The sequence below is a fragment of the Poecilia latipinna genome, unplaced genomic scaffold (assembly GCF_001443285.1).
Source record: "Poecilia latipinna isolate Pla-1442-1.1 unplaced genomic scaffold, P_latipinna-1.0 Scaffold674, whole genome shotgun sequence".
Lineage (NCBI taxonomy): Eukaryota > Metazoa > Chordata > Actinopteri > Cyprinodontiformes > Poeciliidae > Poecilia > Poecilia latipinna.
Window position 1 is genome coordinate 146,150 of NW_015113290.1, and position 15,136 is coordinate 161,285.

At 37.3% G+C, this 15,136-nt stretch overlaps 3 protein-coding genes and 1 long non-coding RNA gene across 8 annotated transcripts in view; 3 read left to right on the plus strand and 1 right to left on the minus strand.

Moving 5' to 3' along the window:
• Positions 1-1,143, plus strand: part of inavab (innate immunity activator b) — a 29,034-nt gene extending 27,891 nt beyond the window's left edge. For all 4 annotated transcript variants that reach the window (XM_015044416.1, XM_015044415.1, XM_015044414.1 and 1 more), the window contains exon 10: positions 813-1,143. In XM_015044416.1, coding sequence (XP_014899902.1) covers positions 813-905 — 93 coding nt within the window. In that variant the 3' untranslated portion in view covers positions 906-1,143. The remainder of the gene's footprint in view (positions 1-812) is intronic.
• LOC106954712 (uncharacterized) overlaps positions 1-1,612 on the minus strand; it is a 12,371-nt gene extending 10,759 nt beyond the window's left edge. The window contains exon 1 of the long non-coding RNA XR_001426413.1: positions 1,260-1,612. This is a non-coding gene — a long non-coding RNA (uncharacterized LOC106954712). The remainder of the gene's footprint in view (positions 1-1,259) is intronic.
• Positions 1,613-3,508: 1,896 nt separating this feature from the next.
• adipor1a (adiponectin receptor 1a) lies at positions 3,509-11,363 on the plus strand. 2 transcript variants are annotated; one of them, XM_015044418.1, is made up of 8 exons: positions 3,509-3,596; positions 5,579-5,793; positions 5,875-5,988; positions 8,277-8,448; positions 8,531-8,717; positions 9,717-9,904; positions 10,118-10,311; positions 10,659-11,363. In XM_015044418.1, the coding sequence occupies exons 2-8, from the start codon at positions 5,647-5,649 to the stop codon at positions 10,785-10,787; spliced, it is 1,131 nt and encodes a 376-aa protein (XP_014899904.1). In that variant the 5' UTR covers positions 3,509-3,596; positions 5,579-5,646; the 3' UTR covers positions 10,788-11,363. The 2 variants fall into 2 exon arrangements, with proteins under 2 accessions (XP_014899904.1, XP_014899905.1); XM_015044419.1 differs by lacking the exon at positions 3,509-3,596 and adding an exon at positions 3,605-3,766.
• Positions 11,364-13,917: 2,554 nt separating this feature from the next.
• Positions 13,918-15,136, plus strand: part of rabif (RAB interacting factor) — a 5,525-nt gene continuing 4,306 nt past the window's right edge. Inside the window, exons 1-2 of the mRNA XM_015044420.1 lie at positions 13,918-14,164; positions 14,577-14,713. Of these exons, the coding sequence (XP_014899906.1) occupies positions 14,585-14,713 (129 nt within the window). The 5' untranslated portion in view covers positions 13,918-14,164; positions 14,577-14,584. The remainder of the gene's footprint in view (positions 14,165-14,576; positions 14,714-15,136) is intronic.

The window sequence follows — 15,136 nt, forward strand, 5'->3', positions numbered from 1 at the left end:
TATCTGTATTGATCCTGATATTGTTGGGGGGGGGGGGGAGTCAGATCAGCTGTCGGTGAAAATGCACCTGATCCATAACGGCAGATCTATTCAGTCTAATTCTATGATGTGAGCTCTGAGTGACATCATGCTTTTTAAAATTTATTTTACATTGTATTTAGAATTCCTAATTGCACTTTCTGTATCATTTTAAAGAAGGTTTGTTAGTTTATTTTTTAAATGTTTGACTTGTTTTTGTCAGTTTCTTTATTGGCTGTTAAACTCCTGCGCTGGGGAAATTAAAGTTGATTTTACATGTTTGGCCAATCTTGTGAAGCTGTTTGATGTATTTAAGTGTGCAGAGTATTAAATAAATTTGTAATTCAGTATACTGTTAAATGTTTACTAAAAGAAACGTTTTAAGTCAATCCAGCTGTTTTTCTGTATCGGATCGGTAACAGGCCGATACTAAATATACTCATGTATCGGTATCAGTAATGAAAGAATATGGATCGGTGCGTCCCTAGTATTTTATTGGGATTTTATGTCATAAATCAGGACATAAATGTAAAGTACAAGGGAAAAAATAAAATATAAAATACAGCTTTTATTTTTTTTACTAGTATAAATAAAATGTGGCTTTTGTGTGTGGGCCTATTTTCTAGATTTATTGTAATCAGAGTTTTTTTTATAGATTAAAGTTTATGTTGAAAAAAGCTTATTATACTTGGAAACAGAGAGGTCTTCCACTGAGCAGCACATATTCTGCTAATGCAATGTTGCCTGTCATTATCAGATCCTTAAACATAAATTTAATGTTTTCTCTTTTAAAGGTTATCCAAAGAGGAGCCATGCATAAAGCTGCAGAAGAAGCTCCACAGCACTGGATGATAGACAATGGCTCTCACTACATGAGTCAAGTGTGAAGATCAGAGATTAATTCACCGACTGCAGTTTTACATGTTGAACCACAATGCATTGGTCTGAATATCAATTGTATTGTCAGAAGGTATTTTTACCATTCTGTTTACTCACTTTGTTTCATTTGCGCACATAAAATGAGGACAAAGGTTGGAACGTCTTGCCAACAGAAATCAGCAGAAGGTCAACATTTCCTCAGCAGAGTTGAATTTGCTGCAGATGTTTAGATTTGATTTAACATTTTGAAAAAAAATTTTTTTGCCATGTTAAGAGAATGGAGTCTTGCTGCTGCTGCTCTTGTTCAGTCTGAAATGTTTGTGTCATAAAACATAAATCTTTAATTCGTGGAAGAGCTATACAGTGGTGTATAAAGACAATAAAACTAACAATAATTGTTTGCTGTTGGTCAGCAAAGCTGTAACTTTATGTCCTTAAAGCTGAAGCATGAATTATGAAATTTAGGTACTAAACCTTTTTAGTTGGTAATATTTCAGGTTTGTGTGAGGATGTACAAAGAAAAGTTGTCTTTTTTCTAGTGGATGTGAAATAATGTCATCCTTTTCAACCTGTTTTAGGGAAATAATCCACTATGTAATAATAATAATAAAGATTAGAAACATATTTTTATAAAATAATCCCAGTTAACGAGCTTGGGCTGCTTGTAGTGAGTGTTCTGAGATTGAAATCTTTGTTGTGTATGTGTGTGCGTGTGTGTGTTATAAATATATATATATATAAAATGTGTGTGTGTGTATATATATGTATTTTAGGCTGCACTGGCTAACTTGAATAACTGACCCACTGAGTTAAAATAGTAAAAACAAGGTACTAACCTAAACATGTGACGACTAAAGCAGCAAAGTAACAGAAGCAAAGTCAAAACTGAATCTCTTGGCAGCTATTAAGAGGTCAAACTGAAATTCATATTCTTAAAGCTTTAACTCTACCTTGGGTTGTTGTTGTTTTTTTCTTGTTTTCATTTTAATTTCACCTTTTTTACGCACCACCAGTGGTTGATTAACAATGTAATTTGCACCCTAAAGACCACACAAAGCCAAACTTGAACTCAAAGCAGACATGGACCAGAGTTTGTAGAACAAATCTATTTTATTGTTGTTTTTATATGTATTTTAAATAGAACACAATCATGTTACCTTGTGTGCCTCTTGTTTTTTTACTGTCTTTTTTCCTATTTATCTGTGTTTGCAGTTAATATGTGGTAAATGTTTTGCTGTTTAACAAAACCTGTGATTTTGGTTTTACTGTGGAAGTAAAAAAAAATTGTTTGAACACAACTTGGCTTCATTTATTCGTGCGTTTAATCTTACATGGCTTTAGAGCTGTTTCAGAAAGACTGATATAAATTGTTAAATGGTTTAAATAATGGATTTAAAGGTGGCTGAAATTCATTCATTAGATCAGAATGTGGAACTAATTTTTATGAGTGTAATAACCATACAGCTGATTATTTACATGTATTGACAGGTAGAAATTACACCCAAATTATTTTTCCACATAAAGAATTATTTCCATATTGACTCTGTTTTTATTGTGCTACAAAAAGAAACTAAATGTATATCATACTGTTTTAATAATTCAATAACCAGTTTTTTTTACTCCCACGTTTATGTGTAGCAGTAACTTTGTGTCCCTGCTTTTAACTTAACTTTTTTACTTGTAAATCTACCACTTCTGTCACATTCATAAAACACGTAAAAAGATTTAGAATAAATGTATTTTTTTATAGTAGTAGTAGTTTCACATTACAAAATGTAGAAAAAAGCTTTAATTTGACTAGATTTAATGAAAAAGTTGTTTTTCTGTTTTGTTCTTTTTATTTATTTAAAAATACACTGCACAATTATTAGACTTCTGAAAAACTAATGCTTTTTCCACATTTTCTTAATGGAGAATTGGTGTGTTAATTGAGTACAATTAATAAGGCTGTAACATAAAATGTGGAAAAAGTCAAACACTGTGCAGCTCCTCCACCATACTTCACAGTGACCATGGTGCTTTCCCTCATGTTCATACTTTATTTATATAATTGTAAAAAAAATTTAAGTCATTTTGAAACTTTTTTGATATTTATTGTGACAAACAAAATTTGATTATTTAAATTTACCTTCTTGTTTCTGCTGGGCTGAGGTAATAACATTTTGGAGGGGTCACGTGTTAAATCTTGTAGGAAATTTGTGGACAGTTACAGATTAGGGTGATTTACAGGAGGCCTTCCACCTTTTTTTTAATTAAATATATATATATATCATGAAAACTGACAATCCTTTTACATTATTTCAATATCTTTGAGAGATGCCTACCTCGTTTACTATCAGAAACAAACTTATTGGTTGAATGCAAGTAATTTCAAACCTAAATCTGCCAATGGTATGAATAGTTTTGGTCATGTACATGCAGACACATTCAGCTTCGTTTTCGGATGTTGTCATTCAGTTTTATCTTGTGTAATTTTATTGCGTCATTTTCCTCACAAAATAAACTAGCTGGACATCTTTCTAAATAAAACTACCAATGTTTTGGCCAGCGCCGTAAATAAACGACTTTGATTTTGGCTTTTATTTTGGAAGAACAGAACAGGATTCAGCTTTGCTAAGAGACTTCAACTTCCGGAAGTGGCTTTTGTTTCGCACAACCATAAATAATTTACCTTCCTGGTTAGGAGTCTTCCTCGTCAGGTAACTTCGGGACATTTAATTAATATTTGTTGACAGTGTTAACCCCGCTGAGTGTTTAATTAAGTCTGTAGCCTGCTGCCGTTGTGTTTGGACCGCTGTATTTCTGGCACCCAGTGCGTTGAAAAAGAATCAATTTCCTGTTCGGCTGCTGGAGCTCGGTTAGCTAACAGGTAACGTTAGCAACCAGATATTTATCAGGTTGTTAAAAACTAGATGATTTATCCACCTCATCTCCTCTCAGCATATACTAACTCTGTATATTTTTATTAGAAGCTACAAATTGTACATTATTCCCACATTTGGTGGACTTCGTCTGTATTTTAGGGTTGTTTACATTTTGTTCTCCATGTTCCGTCAGACGCTTTGTGATGTTATTCAACATCCGTCGGGAAGTCGCTTGCCTCCAGTCTTAAAACTAACTTTGCTGAAGGTTTAGTTCTTTTTATTAGACCTAGCATCACCTAAGAAATCATTCTCATAATATAATAATATAGAACAATCCCGTCGGGTTAAGTAGCCTTTGGACAATAGTGAACAATAATCCACGCTACACTGTAAAAACAACAAAAAAGGGTATTATTGCTAAGTAAAGATATAAAGCAAAGGGGGAAATTAGAAGCCAAGTTTCTTTTCCTGTTGATTGAAAATCTCCTGTGATTTGAACATTTGGTGGGTTGGATCTGGTATTGATTGAACTCCTTTTGTTAGTCGACTCGACTTGAAAATCTAGTTCAGCTTGATTTAAAGAGAGTGCTGTATGAATCTGTGGTCTGACTTGGATTAGTTATCTTAGACTGTTTAGCGCTTGACTGAACTTGCATTTTTTCATCATCTACGTATGTATAATGCCTGGTTAACTAATGAATCACAGAGTTTTGAAATCACAGTAAATACAGATAAAAAGACAGAAGGGAGGAGGAATGTGTATTTATTACAGCTGATCTCGTCCTTTTACAATTTGTTTTATGATGCTTGTTTTATGACATTGAAAGGATTTTGTCTGTGTGAAAATGCATGTATGTTTTACTAACAATGAACTGAACAGGCTTTTCTTGACTGATATTGGTCTCCTTTAAAAACTGACCTACCGACTCCCAATTTCTGATTTTCCTTTTTCTTCTTTGCACTATTATACATAAAAAAGAGGGGGAAAATGTGCTGCAGGTTTTAAGATAGGGATATCAGGTTTTAAATGCAGTAGAAAAATTGGGAATTTAAAGATTTAGCTAAATTGTTGCACAAACTCTTGTGTACCTGACCTTTAGGTTTTTTTTGTTTGTTGTTTTTACTAAACTTAACAGCTGGGGTTTTCTTTGACTTTTTATTTTTTTAACTCGCTGATCATCTATCCTGAGACAATCAAGAGAAAACTGGGCAGATTCTGATCTTATGTTGATTATTTCATACGTATGAAAAATGTTCTGATAGGAATTATTAATTCAGTGTTAACAAAGTCTAGTTGAATATGTCTGCAAATCACAATGTTGTCTTTGTTCTAGCTTATAAAATAATCAAGGAATGTTATATGCATGCTTAAAAATATGATTGATCGCTGCCATTCGGTGCTGATTAGCAGAATAATAACTCTACTTGGTGTAATAAGTTCTCTATATATGAAGACAAACTTTTTTTATATATTTCTGTATATTTTTATACCAAGTTAGTATTTTGACGTTTTAAAATACTTTTCGTAGTGTACCACACAATATTGTCATACAATTTAAGTCCCTGTTCTTTTAAAAAATTTTGTATTATGAAACAGAAAAAAATGTCTTCTGAAACGACTTTTATAATTGACGATAATCCTTAAATTAGAGGTTTTCACCAAGATACAAACCTTACCTTCCAAAGGTTAGGATGCAGTTACATTTGTCCTTTGGTATAAATGTAACTAGTTACTCTGACCTGGTAGTATTTTTCTTTGTTGTGTTAAAATAACAGGCCAGTGTAGCACATTAACCGCTGTCATTCTGGGTTTACAGGAGGGAGTTTCCTTGTCCCGACTGAAGCAGAAAACAGGACTCTGATCAGGTCATCAGGCAGTCTCCCTATGTCAGTCCGAAACGGGTCTGCCAGTGATGCAGACTGCCAGATCTCTGAGGACTGCAGCGTCCCAGATGTTGAGCTGATGGAGCTCGGGCCGCTGCTGGAGGAGGGAGGGGGGCGGCAGGGGCCATGTAAAGGTGTTCATCCGGAGGTAGGACTGTTTTGGTGTTTTTGCCAACAGTCCAGAGAAAAGTTTGCTTTCTGTGTCTCATGAACAGTCGTCTGTTTGAAGGGAGCAGCGATGATTGCTGATGAGGAAGAAGAGGACGGCGAGGTGGGCGAGGTTTTGACTTTGCCTCTTCAGGCTCATCATGCCATGGAGAAAATGGAGGAGTTTGTGCATAAGGTAACTGTTGTGGGAAAAAAATTGCTTTAACAAGAGTCTGAAGAAATGTATTGAAACCTTGCAAGGTGAGAACAGAAATACAGAGTCAAAGAGTCTGTCAAGTCCGCTCTGATGAACAGTGGATCTGGTTTCCTTTTATGGGTTGTGGTCAGAGAAGAGAGACTTGATTGGACAATGGGTGTGAATCCCTGATAGTTATGTACCAACAATTCTGTGGAGCCCAACCCCGATGGCCTAGCCATTTGTCTGTTGTTAAGGAAAGGAGGTTGTTACTTAATGTATGAAATGCAGCCTCAGTTCTGGGTTGAGGAAGTATCAACCCGATTGTCTCCTGGATCACAGACATTCTCTGCTGTTACGTCACACTGTGGAGGTCTATACGAGAGCAGTTTGGCCAATCTCATGATAAAATCATGCAGACACAATGATCTCATCAGACACAATCTAAAAAGCACAAGAGGGGTGAGGAGCGCATTCTAAAATTTTCCATTACAGTAACAAATTGGCTCAGATAGGATGTGTAGGTGGATTAAAGGCCAAAGGAAATGGCTGTAAGAATATTGTTATTATCGATTAGGTTATTCAGATGTTTTTACCGCTCAGGGCTTTTTAGCTTAAAGATTATATCCAGATATATATTGACTAATTCATATCTACCTTTTTAATAAAAAAAACAAAATTAGTAAATGTTGTCATGCAGCCTGATATCAGTTTGCTGCAGCTTGTGAAGTTTGTGGCACATGTTCGAAGTGAGCTGCTCACAATCTTAGTAAAATTACTGAATTATCGATGAGGCTTCAGACAAAAAAAAAATCTCTTTCAAACATCAAAACATCTTTTTAGTCACAGACTCGAAGGTTTCCTTCATGTTTTAACATACCTGCCTTACGAAGTAGAGGCACATAAAGAAATAATGCTCCATTGTTATTTCAGACCATGTTAGACCAGCGTAAGGCGTGTTGTTAGATATCTCAACATGCATGGCAAGCTGCGGGATCAGTGTGACAGCCGCCCAAATTCAAAATAAGTAGTAATGTGTTTTTTGGGGCGGTCGGCTGGAAATAAGCCCCTCTCGTAAATTTGGCCTTCGTAAATCAAATTAGCTTCAGCCTGTTCCAGTTTCCCCCTCGTCGTCACCGGCCCTCCCTCCAACGCTGCAGCCTGGGTGCCCTCAGGGCGGCCTGGCCCCATTTTAAAACCGTTACGTGATGCCATGTTCATTTTGGTCGGCTCACCCACCAGTTGGCTTCACGTCGATGCGTTTGTATCCTGTGGTTGAATCACTTTCTAATGCCATTTTACAGTAAATTGATGATCTGGTGTTACAGTAAATGTTGCCTGTTCTCACTCTCTCAGATGAGATAAAAACTGCAAACTAGTTTATCTTCATTCTGTCAAACCTGCATTGCAGCTGCTGCATCAGATTACCTCGGTAACTTGACAAGCACATAATTGTTTACCAGCTTTTTGTGGTTTCAAGTGACTAAATACTGTAAGTCGTGACATTTGTTTGTCAGTTTGTTTTAAGAGAGGTTGAGACATTTTTCAGAGGAAGTTTAGAAAAGCTCTTTACAAGTGATTGCTGTTTGTTCATAAATCAGGAAACTTTGCACATCTTTTGACACTGGACACGTGTGAATTCAAACCGTGGAAAGAGAAACAAAAGGTAGAAAACAGCAATGTTGACGTCCTAATTCATGGCTAGAGCGGACGTTGAATTAAAAGAGCTTTTTGCAGGAGGCAGGAAGGGAGAGGAGCACTCTGATCAGGACTAATACCTGCCATCTAAAAACACATTTTACGTTTTTGTAGGTTTTCACTCAGTTAAACTCTGAAACTGAATTAAAACATCTTTTATTTCAGAAAAGGTTTGTAATAATCCGCAAAGCTTTAATAATTAAAGTTTGTTGGATGTATTTTTTTTAGGAACAATAAAAACACAGCAGCTAAAACTAATCATCAATTTAAATCTATAAACATAAATACAGTAAAACATCCCAACTTTACTAGTTAAAAAGATTTGATGAGAGTGTTGCTCTCTCTCTCTCTAGTGAGATGCTAAAAGCTAAAATCTTTTTTTTTTTTTTTAAATAAAGATTTCAACAATTTTTGCTGGATTCAACATGCTGAAAGACTGTAAAACATTGTGACATTAAAAAAAAATAAACATCTGGTCCAGGTTTCTGCTTTGGAAAAGATTGGAGGACGAAATAAACTGACCCAGGAAGCCTGTCTTCACATGTGGTCTAGTCCTTTATGCTCAGGTAATCATTCTTGCTGCCCTGCAGGTGTGGGAAGGTCGCTGGAGGGTCATTCCTTTTCATGTCCTGCCCGACTGGCTGAAGGACAACGATTACCTGCTGCACGGACATCGACCTCCGATGCCGTCGTTCAGGGCCTGTTTCGGAAGTATCTTCAGAATCCACACTGAGACGGGAAACATCTGGACTCATCTGCTGGGTGAGCATGAAAACTCATTTACAGTCTCATGTTTTTGATGCTGGACTTTATGAAGATCCTAAAGCTTTCTTTCCTTCCTCAGGGTGGATCTTATTCGTTTGTCTGGGCACTTTAACCATGTTGCGCCCCAACATGTATTTTATGGCACCTCTGCAGGAGAAGGTTGTGTTTGGGATGTTCTTCCTGGGAGCAGTCCTCTGCCTCAGCTTCTCCTGGCTTTTTCATACTGTCTACTGCCACTCGGAAAAAGTCTCTCGCACATTCTCCAAGTAAGGATGTAGGAAAAACTAACACAAGGGCAAGAAAATGATAAATAAAATTGCACACAGATGGACTGATTACAGGCTCTGTGATTTACTTAGTAGCATCAGGAATACATTTTTATAGCGCACTTTTTAGATTTTTATAAGATAAAAAATGGAAAACTGTACACATTATTATTATGCATGACTTTGTGTTGGTCAAACAATCCAAATAAGGTTATTTGGAAAAATGTGAAATTTTCTTAACTTCTTGGGGCTAGAAAATAAAAACTAAATTTTGCATTCATTTTACATCAGACTATGTAACTGCTCGGTAAATGTTACATTTTTATGTATAAGATAATTTGAAAAACGACAAACAGGTTCAGAAGGTTTGCCTTAATAAAGCTCCGTCCTCTAACAGAAACATGGCTGCATCGCTCACGTTTTCTAAAGGTGCATCTCAAACATCCAAAACGTTCCTGCAAATTCACTGCATCACATCTGGAGAAAGCCAAACACGGCGTATCAGAACAAATACCTCACACCAACTGTGATGCACAGCGGTGCTTATATGTGAGGCCATCTGTCTGCCTGCTCCAGCTAGACCCAAAGTGGGTCACGCAACAAGACGCTGATCACGAGCAGAGTATCAAGTCTGAAACCAAATGAAATGACCGAAAAGCTGCGGCGGAACCCTGACGGAGTTTTGCCTAAATGAATATCTGCAAACCACAGCGAAGATGTTTGATTTGTTGAGATAAAAACATCAGCGTCTTACATTTACAGCCCCCTCTGCTCTTTTTAGTGAATTATTAAGTGTGGATTACAGCAAATCTCCTGCAGACCAGCTGTTCAAAACGGGTCTGCCTGGCCTCGTTCTTCTTCTCTGCCTGCTTTGTGTTGGAAAATCTAAGTTGCGCATGCTTGGTCCAGACAGAGCTATCTGTTTTGGTTTGATAAACTGAGATGTGAGAAAGTATTTGGAGACGTTGCGATCGTCACCGTCTCACCTTCTCTCCCCAGGCTCGACTACTCGGGCATCGCCCTCCTGATCATGGGCTCCTTCGTGCCCTGGTTGTACTACTCCTTCTACTGTTCCCCTCAGCCTCGACTAATCTACCTCACCATCGTTTGTGTTCTTGGCATCGCTGCCATCATAGTGGCCCAGTGGGACCGATTCGCCACCCCTCGTCACAGGCCAACAAGAGCAGGTGAGGATAATGCTGCTGTGTCTTGAAGCGTTTTGCTTGGGCTTCATTCTGGTTTTATCGCACAGATGCTCTTATTTTGGCTTCATTTTTTCACAAGTGGGATTGTGTGCTTGCAGAGGGAACCAAAGGAAACGTTGTTAAAGATGGCTGATTCTTTTTTTTTTTTCTTTAATGTCTGAAATTATTTAATGCACGTTCCTTTGTTTTGCTCAGGCGTGTTCATGGGTCTTGGACTCAGTGGCATTGTCCCCACCATGCACTTCACCATCGAGGAAGGATTCGTAAAGGCCACCACAGTCGGACAGATGGGTTGGTTTTATCTGATGGGCGCCATGTACATCACTGGTGCCGGTCTGTATGCGGCCAGAATCCCAGAACGTTTTTTCCCCGGGAAGTGTGACATCTGGGTAAGTGTCAAATTGTAGACATTTGTCAAACGTTCACATAGTGGCTTTAAGCGTAGCTATCCAGGTTATCCAGGTAACTGTTAAAGACAGCACTTAGTTTTTACCTGAATGAATTTGCTTTCTTGGTTTGTATTTGTAGTATCAATTATACTTTGCTGAATAAAAAGAAGTAGATCAAATAATGATTCTGATAAGCTCATTGTGTGTATGCGTAGTTTTAATATTGAAAATGACGAGCAATCATTAAAATTGGCACAGAAAAAAGTGGAGATGCACTGAGATTTTCTGATGATTCCCAGCATTTCTAACCAATTTTTGTTTTTTCTCTCGCGTCTTCCTTTATTCAGTTTCATTCTCATCAGATTTTCCATGTCCTGGTCGTTGCGGCAGCGTTTATTCATTTCTACGGCGTCTCCAACCTGCAGGAGTTTCGCTACGGCCTCGAAGGAGGATGCACAGATGACACTCTACTCTGAAAGGCCCAACTGTGACTTACTTTTTCTTTACAGCTACACCCACACAGACACACACCCATACACGCAAAATGCTGCTGGACATCAGTATAGTCTCTTCTTGCTCCTTCTGTACTTCTGGGTTGCTTACATCTTTGGGTTTTAGTGGTCTTTCTGCTTTGGCTTTTTTTGCTCCAGTAAAGTAGCATTTACTAGCCAACGTACTATGGAGGGATCAGACATAACTTATAACTATGATACCTGTCCTATAAGTGTTACAGATAGTGTTTTCAATTAGGATTAAAGTGGGATTTTAACCAAATCTGATAGCTTCTTCATAGGTTCTCTCCGTTACCCTGAACCTCTTCATGGTCTATTACAGTTGCACAAAACGGTTCAGAGAGTAATATTATTTATGCCAACGGAGAAAGCCTGGACTTCAAGTTGTCCCCCCTCACATGCAGGTTAGAGGATGGTTGGAGGGTCTACAGCGGAGAGAACAGACACCCCTGCGTAAGGAGTGGGAAACTGTCTGAATGTCACCGGATGTTTTTCAATACTGATATTGATTACCTATGTTTGGCTTCTCAGCAATAAAGGAAAAAAAAAAGTGAAATTTCCAAAACCCCATTCAGTAGAAAATTCCAGTGTTTTTATAATGTTTTAAGGCGAATTTGAAATGGTCATCCAGGCACTCCAGGTGAGAAGAGTCTCTAATGTCTGACCGGAATAATTTAACGTACCCAACCTTTATTGAGGAATCAGGTGAATTCATAGTTTCTGATAACGTCTTTGGACGTTTTGCCTCCTTTTGGCAAACATCCAAAATGGATTGCTTATAAACTGTTCAATGCAACAGAGAAGCTGTAATTGTTTGTAGCTCCTGTGTAAAAATAAACCTAGTTCAGGTTACATTGGGACAAAGTCTTCATCCCATCGCAGATCAATTAGGAATAACGCTTCAATTATAAACTCTTAGTTGGCAGCTCTTGAGCTGCGACCAATGTACGGATCTGAATTGGCGATCAAACTCCGTCTTAGTCGACTGTAGGTTTTTCTTTACTGCTTGATTTCAGATGTAAAGAGGTGTAAACATTTAGCGCACCTTGCGTACGTTAGAGGATTAAATTCAAGACTGTAAAATCATCAAATGAGGTTTAAAATGTGTTCTGGATGATTGGTAGAAACTTTTGAGTATTCCTGTGCCTTACGCCAACGGAAATGTTTTTAAATAAAACGGCCTATCCTTTACAGTCAAAGGATCATCCAGGATTTAGGGGTTTTATTTTCTCGTTTTCCTCACCATGCATCCAATCAAATCATTATTAAAGTTGCAGTTCCATTGATAGGTTGTACACAATGCTGTTAAAAGACTCCTTTTTCTAGATGATCTTATTCAAGCTTTATTACAAAGACTAAACATGAGTATCCCTGACTTTGTGTAATGTTCTGTGTAGAAGGTGATAAAAAAAAATCATACATTTCTTTGAAATGTAAATCTAAATATTTATTAATGGTAATATTGGAAAATTATTGTAATAAATTCTTTTCCATATGTAAGAGGATGTTGTTTTATTTTCCCACTGTACATTTTAAAACACACAAGTAGCCAGTAACGCTTGCATACAAAAGTATTTGTAACTCTTTACTATCTCCTCACATTGAAGTGGATATTTTGAGTGGATAGTTTTGCTTGTACCATCAGGAGAAACCGTTTTCTATAGATACTCAGTTTAAGTCCAAACCTCAGTAACACACTGTACCTCTGTCTGCATGTTTTTTGGGTTTTTCTCCTGCTTGAAGTTGAGCCTCTGTCTCAGTCTTAAGTCTTTTGAAGCCTCTAGCAGGTTTTCATCCCTACTCTCCAGTATTTAGCGCCATCAATCTTTCCATCAACTTCTTTGTGCCTCAGGGGGAAGAAAAAAGACATCTCTACAACATGATTCAGACACCACTTTGGACATTTTTTACTACCTGTAACATCCTGCTCACTGTCTGTGCTGATAAATATGGGCCCAGCATTGGGGCCACTTACATACCAAAGTATGTAAGCGGGTTATAAACTCCTGTTTATACCCCAGGAAAACAGGAGTTTAGATTACATAGCTGCCAAAAAAAACTCTCATCAACTCGGTGTGTATTAAAAAATAAATTTCAAAAATTGTGCCACCTGTAATTTTTGATAAAAATTATATATTTTTTTAATAACCAGAGATAGCGGTCAAAGAACACCATATTATATTATTATTATTATTATTATTATTTTTAGCATTTTTACTGTGTCATACACACCTTGAAAACATGGAATTTCTTAGCGTTTTACAGGTTTGAATGTGGGAAAAGAAATTAAAATGGTGGAAACAAGAAAAAAATGTAGATCTAAGCAGAGTTTTTCTATGCTTTGCCATTTTTTTTATCTCAAAATAAACATATCCTAAACAAGCAGGATATATCATTTTAATTTTAGAGTATTCTACTAAATAAAGCTAAACCGACAACATATCAAACTAACTCAACATATTTGAAATGCATGCTTTACTTTATTACATTTTATTTTGTAGCATGTTATTAACATATTAAGGACATAAACATAAAGATGTGAAACAATTCTTCCAAAAAACAAAGGCAAACATGGTTAAAAATGACATGTGTTATCATTTGGGTTTCAAAATCACTAAAACCCCTAAAACTAATGTTATTAACTTAGTTTAATAAATAACTTAATAACCATTAGTCTCTTAATGGTTATTAACTTATATTAAGACCCTAGGTGTTAAAAGTTTCATGAAAATATCACGTGTAATGTGGAATAAATTCAGGAAATTTGAGAATTAAATCTGGTTTTTTTTTCAGTCCAAGATCTAATTAACCTCACCAACATTAGAAAGACAGTTCATATAAATAACTTAGAATTAATAATTCAATCAGGAATATTAGTATTTCATTTCACAAATATCATTACTGTCAAACGCCAGTCCTCAAGGGCCGCTGTCCTGCAGTTTTTAGATGTGCCACAGGTACAAAACAGTGGAATGAAATGGCGTAATTACCTCCTCCTTGTGTAGATAAGTTATCCAGAGCCTTGTTAATGACCTAATTATTCTATTCAGGTGTGGTGCAGCAGAGGCACATCTAAAAGTTGCAGGACAGCGACCCTTGAGGACTGGAGTTTGACACTTGTGCTTTATCTGAACACATTAAGGTTGAAAGAAACGCTTTCAACCAACCCTTTGTGATGTGGTCAACATATCATTGGATGCGGTACCTTCCCGCGGTTGGTTGTTTCGCTTCGGACGCATTTAAGGGCCGCACCGTAACATCAGCTAGCATTCCAATGGCTAATTTGACTGTCTCGGCAGATTGTTTTTCTGAATAATTACTGTCTCAGCGTCATAACTCAGGTACGTCTTAAATTGTTCGATGTAATTATGCATGAATGATGTTCAAAGCGTCCCGCTGAGTCATTTCTTCATTTGGCGTGGGTCGAATTCAGTGTTTTTATACATATTTTAGCGTAAATTTGAGAGGCGGCTCATCCTGATTTTCTCACTTGAGATTATAGTTTTGCAGCCTGATGTTTATAAAACACTGAGCGTTTTTACTTGTACTTCCGCTCTCCACAGCCCTAGTTCCGGGGTCCAATCGCCCTATGAGCTCAGGCTTGGTTCCGTTTAAACATTAGGGCTTTAATGGATCAACCGTATAATGTTGAGATATCACTGGTCATTTATATTGATGTGATTCCCCGATTGAAGAACCGCTGTAGTAAGCATCCCCATCTGTATATATGAATGTAAATTCACTGCTCATTAGGACTCAACATGGACAAAGAAGGCACTGAGCGATCCGACCTGGTGTCTGAGGACGGGAAGAACATCAAATCTGTCCTGTGTCAGCGGTGCGGGTCCAAGGTGTTGTGTCCTGGGATGGCTGTGTTTGCTGAAAACGAGGTGTGTTTCCCGAAGCAAAAATGGACTGATGTAAAAAAATAAACCGGATGCGATACTGGGCACTTTTCAGAAACCAGCAGCTACAGTGCAAAGTTTTTCTTTCCACATTCTAAGCTGTAATGTGAAGAACTTGGACAAGTAGGGGGGAAAGTGTGTGTGACTCCTTAAAAACATCTCCAGCAGGTTGACGGCGTCTAATTTCATAGAAACGCATGTTTCTTCTTGCTTCCATTTCATATAATGGAAGCAATTTTAAAATAAACTGGATCCTAATAGGATTGGGGGGAAAATGTACATTTACATTTGTCATGCTTAGAATAATGCTGGAAACTTTCCCCCCTCACTATCTGAAGTTAAATTAGATCAGTGTTTCTCAACCCTGGTCCTCACCGCCCCCCTGCTCTGCATGTTTTAGATGTGCCT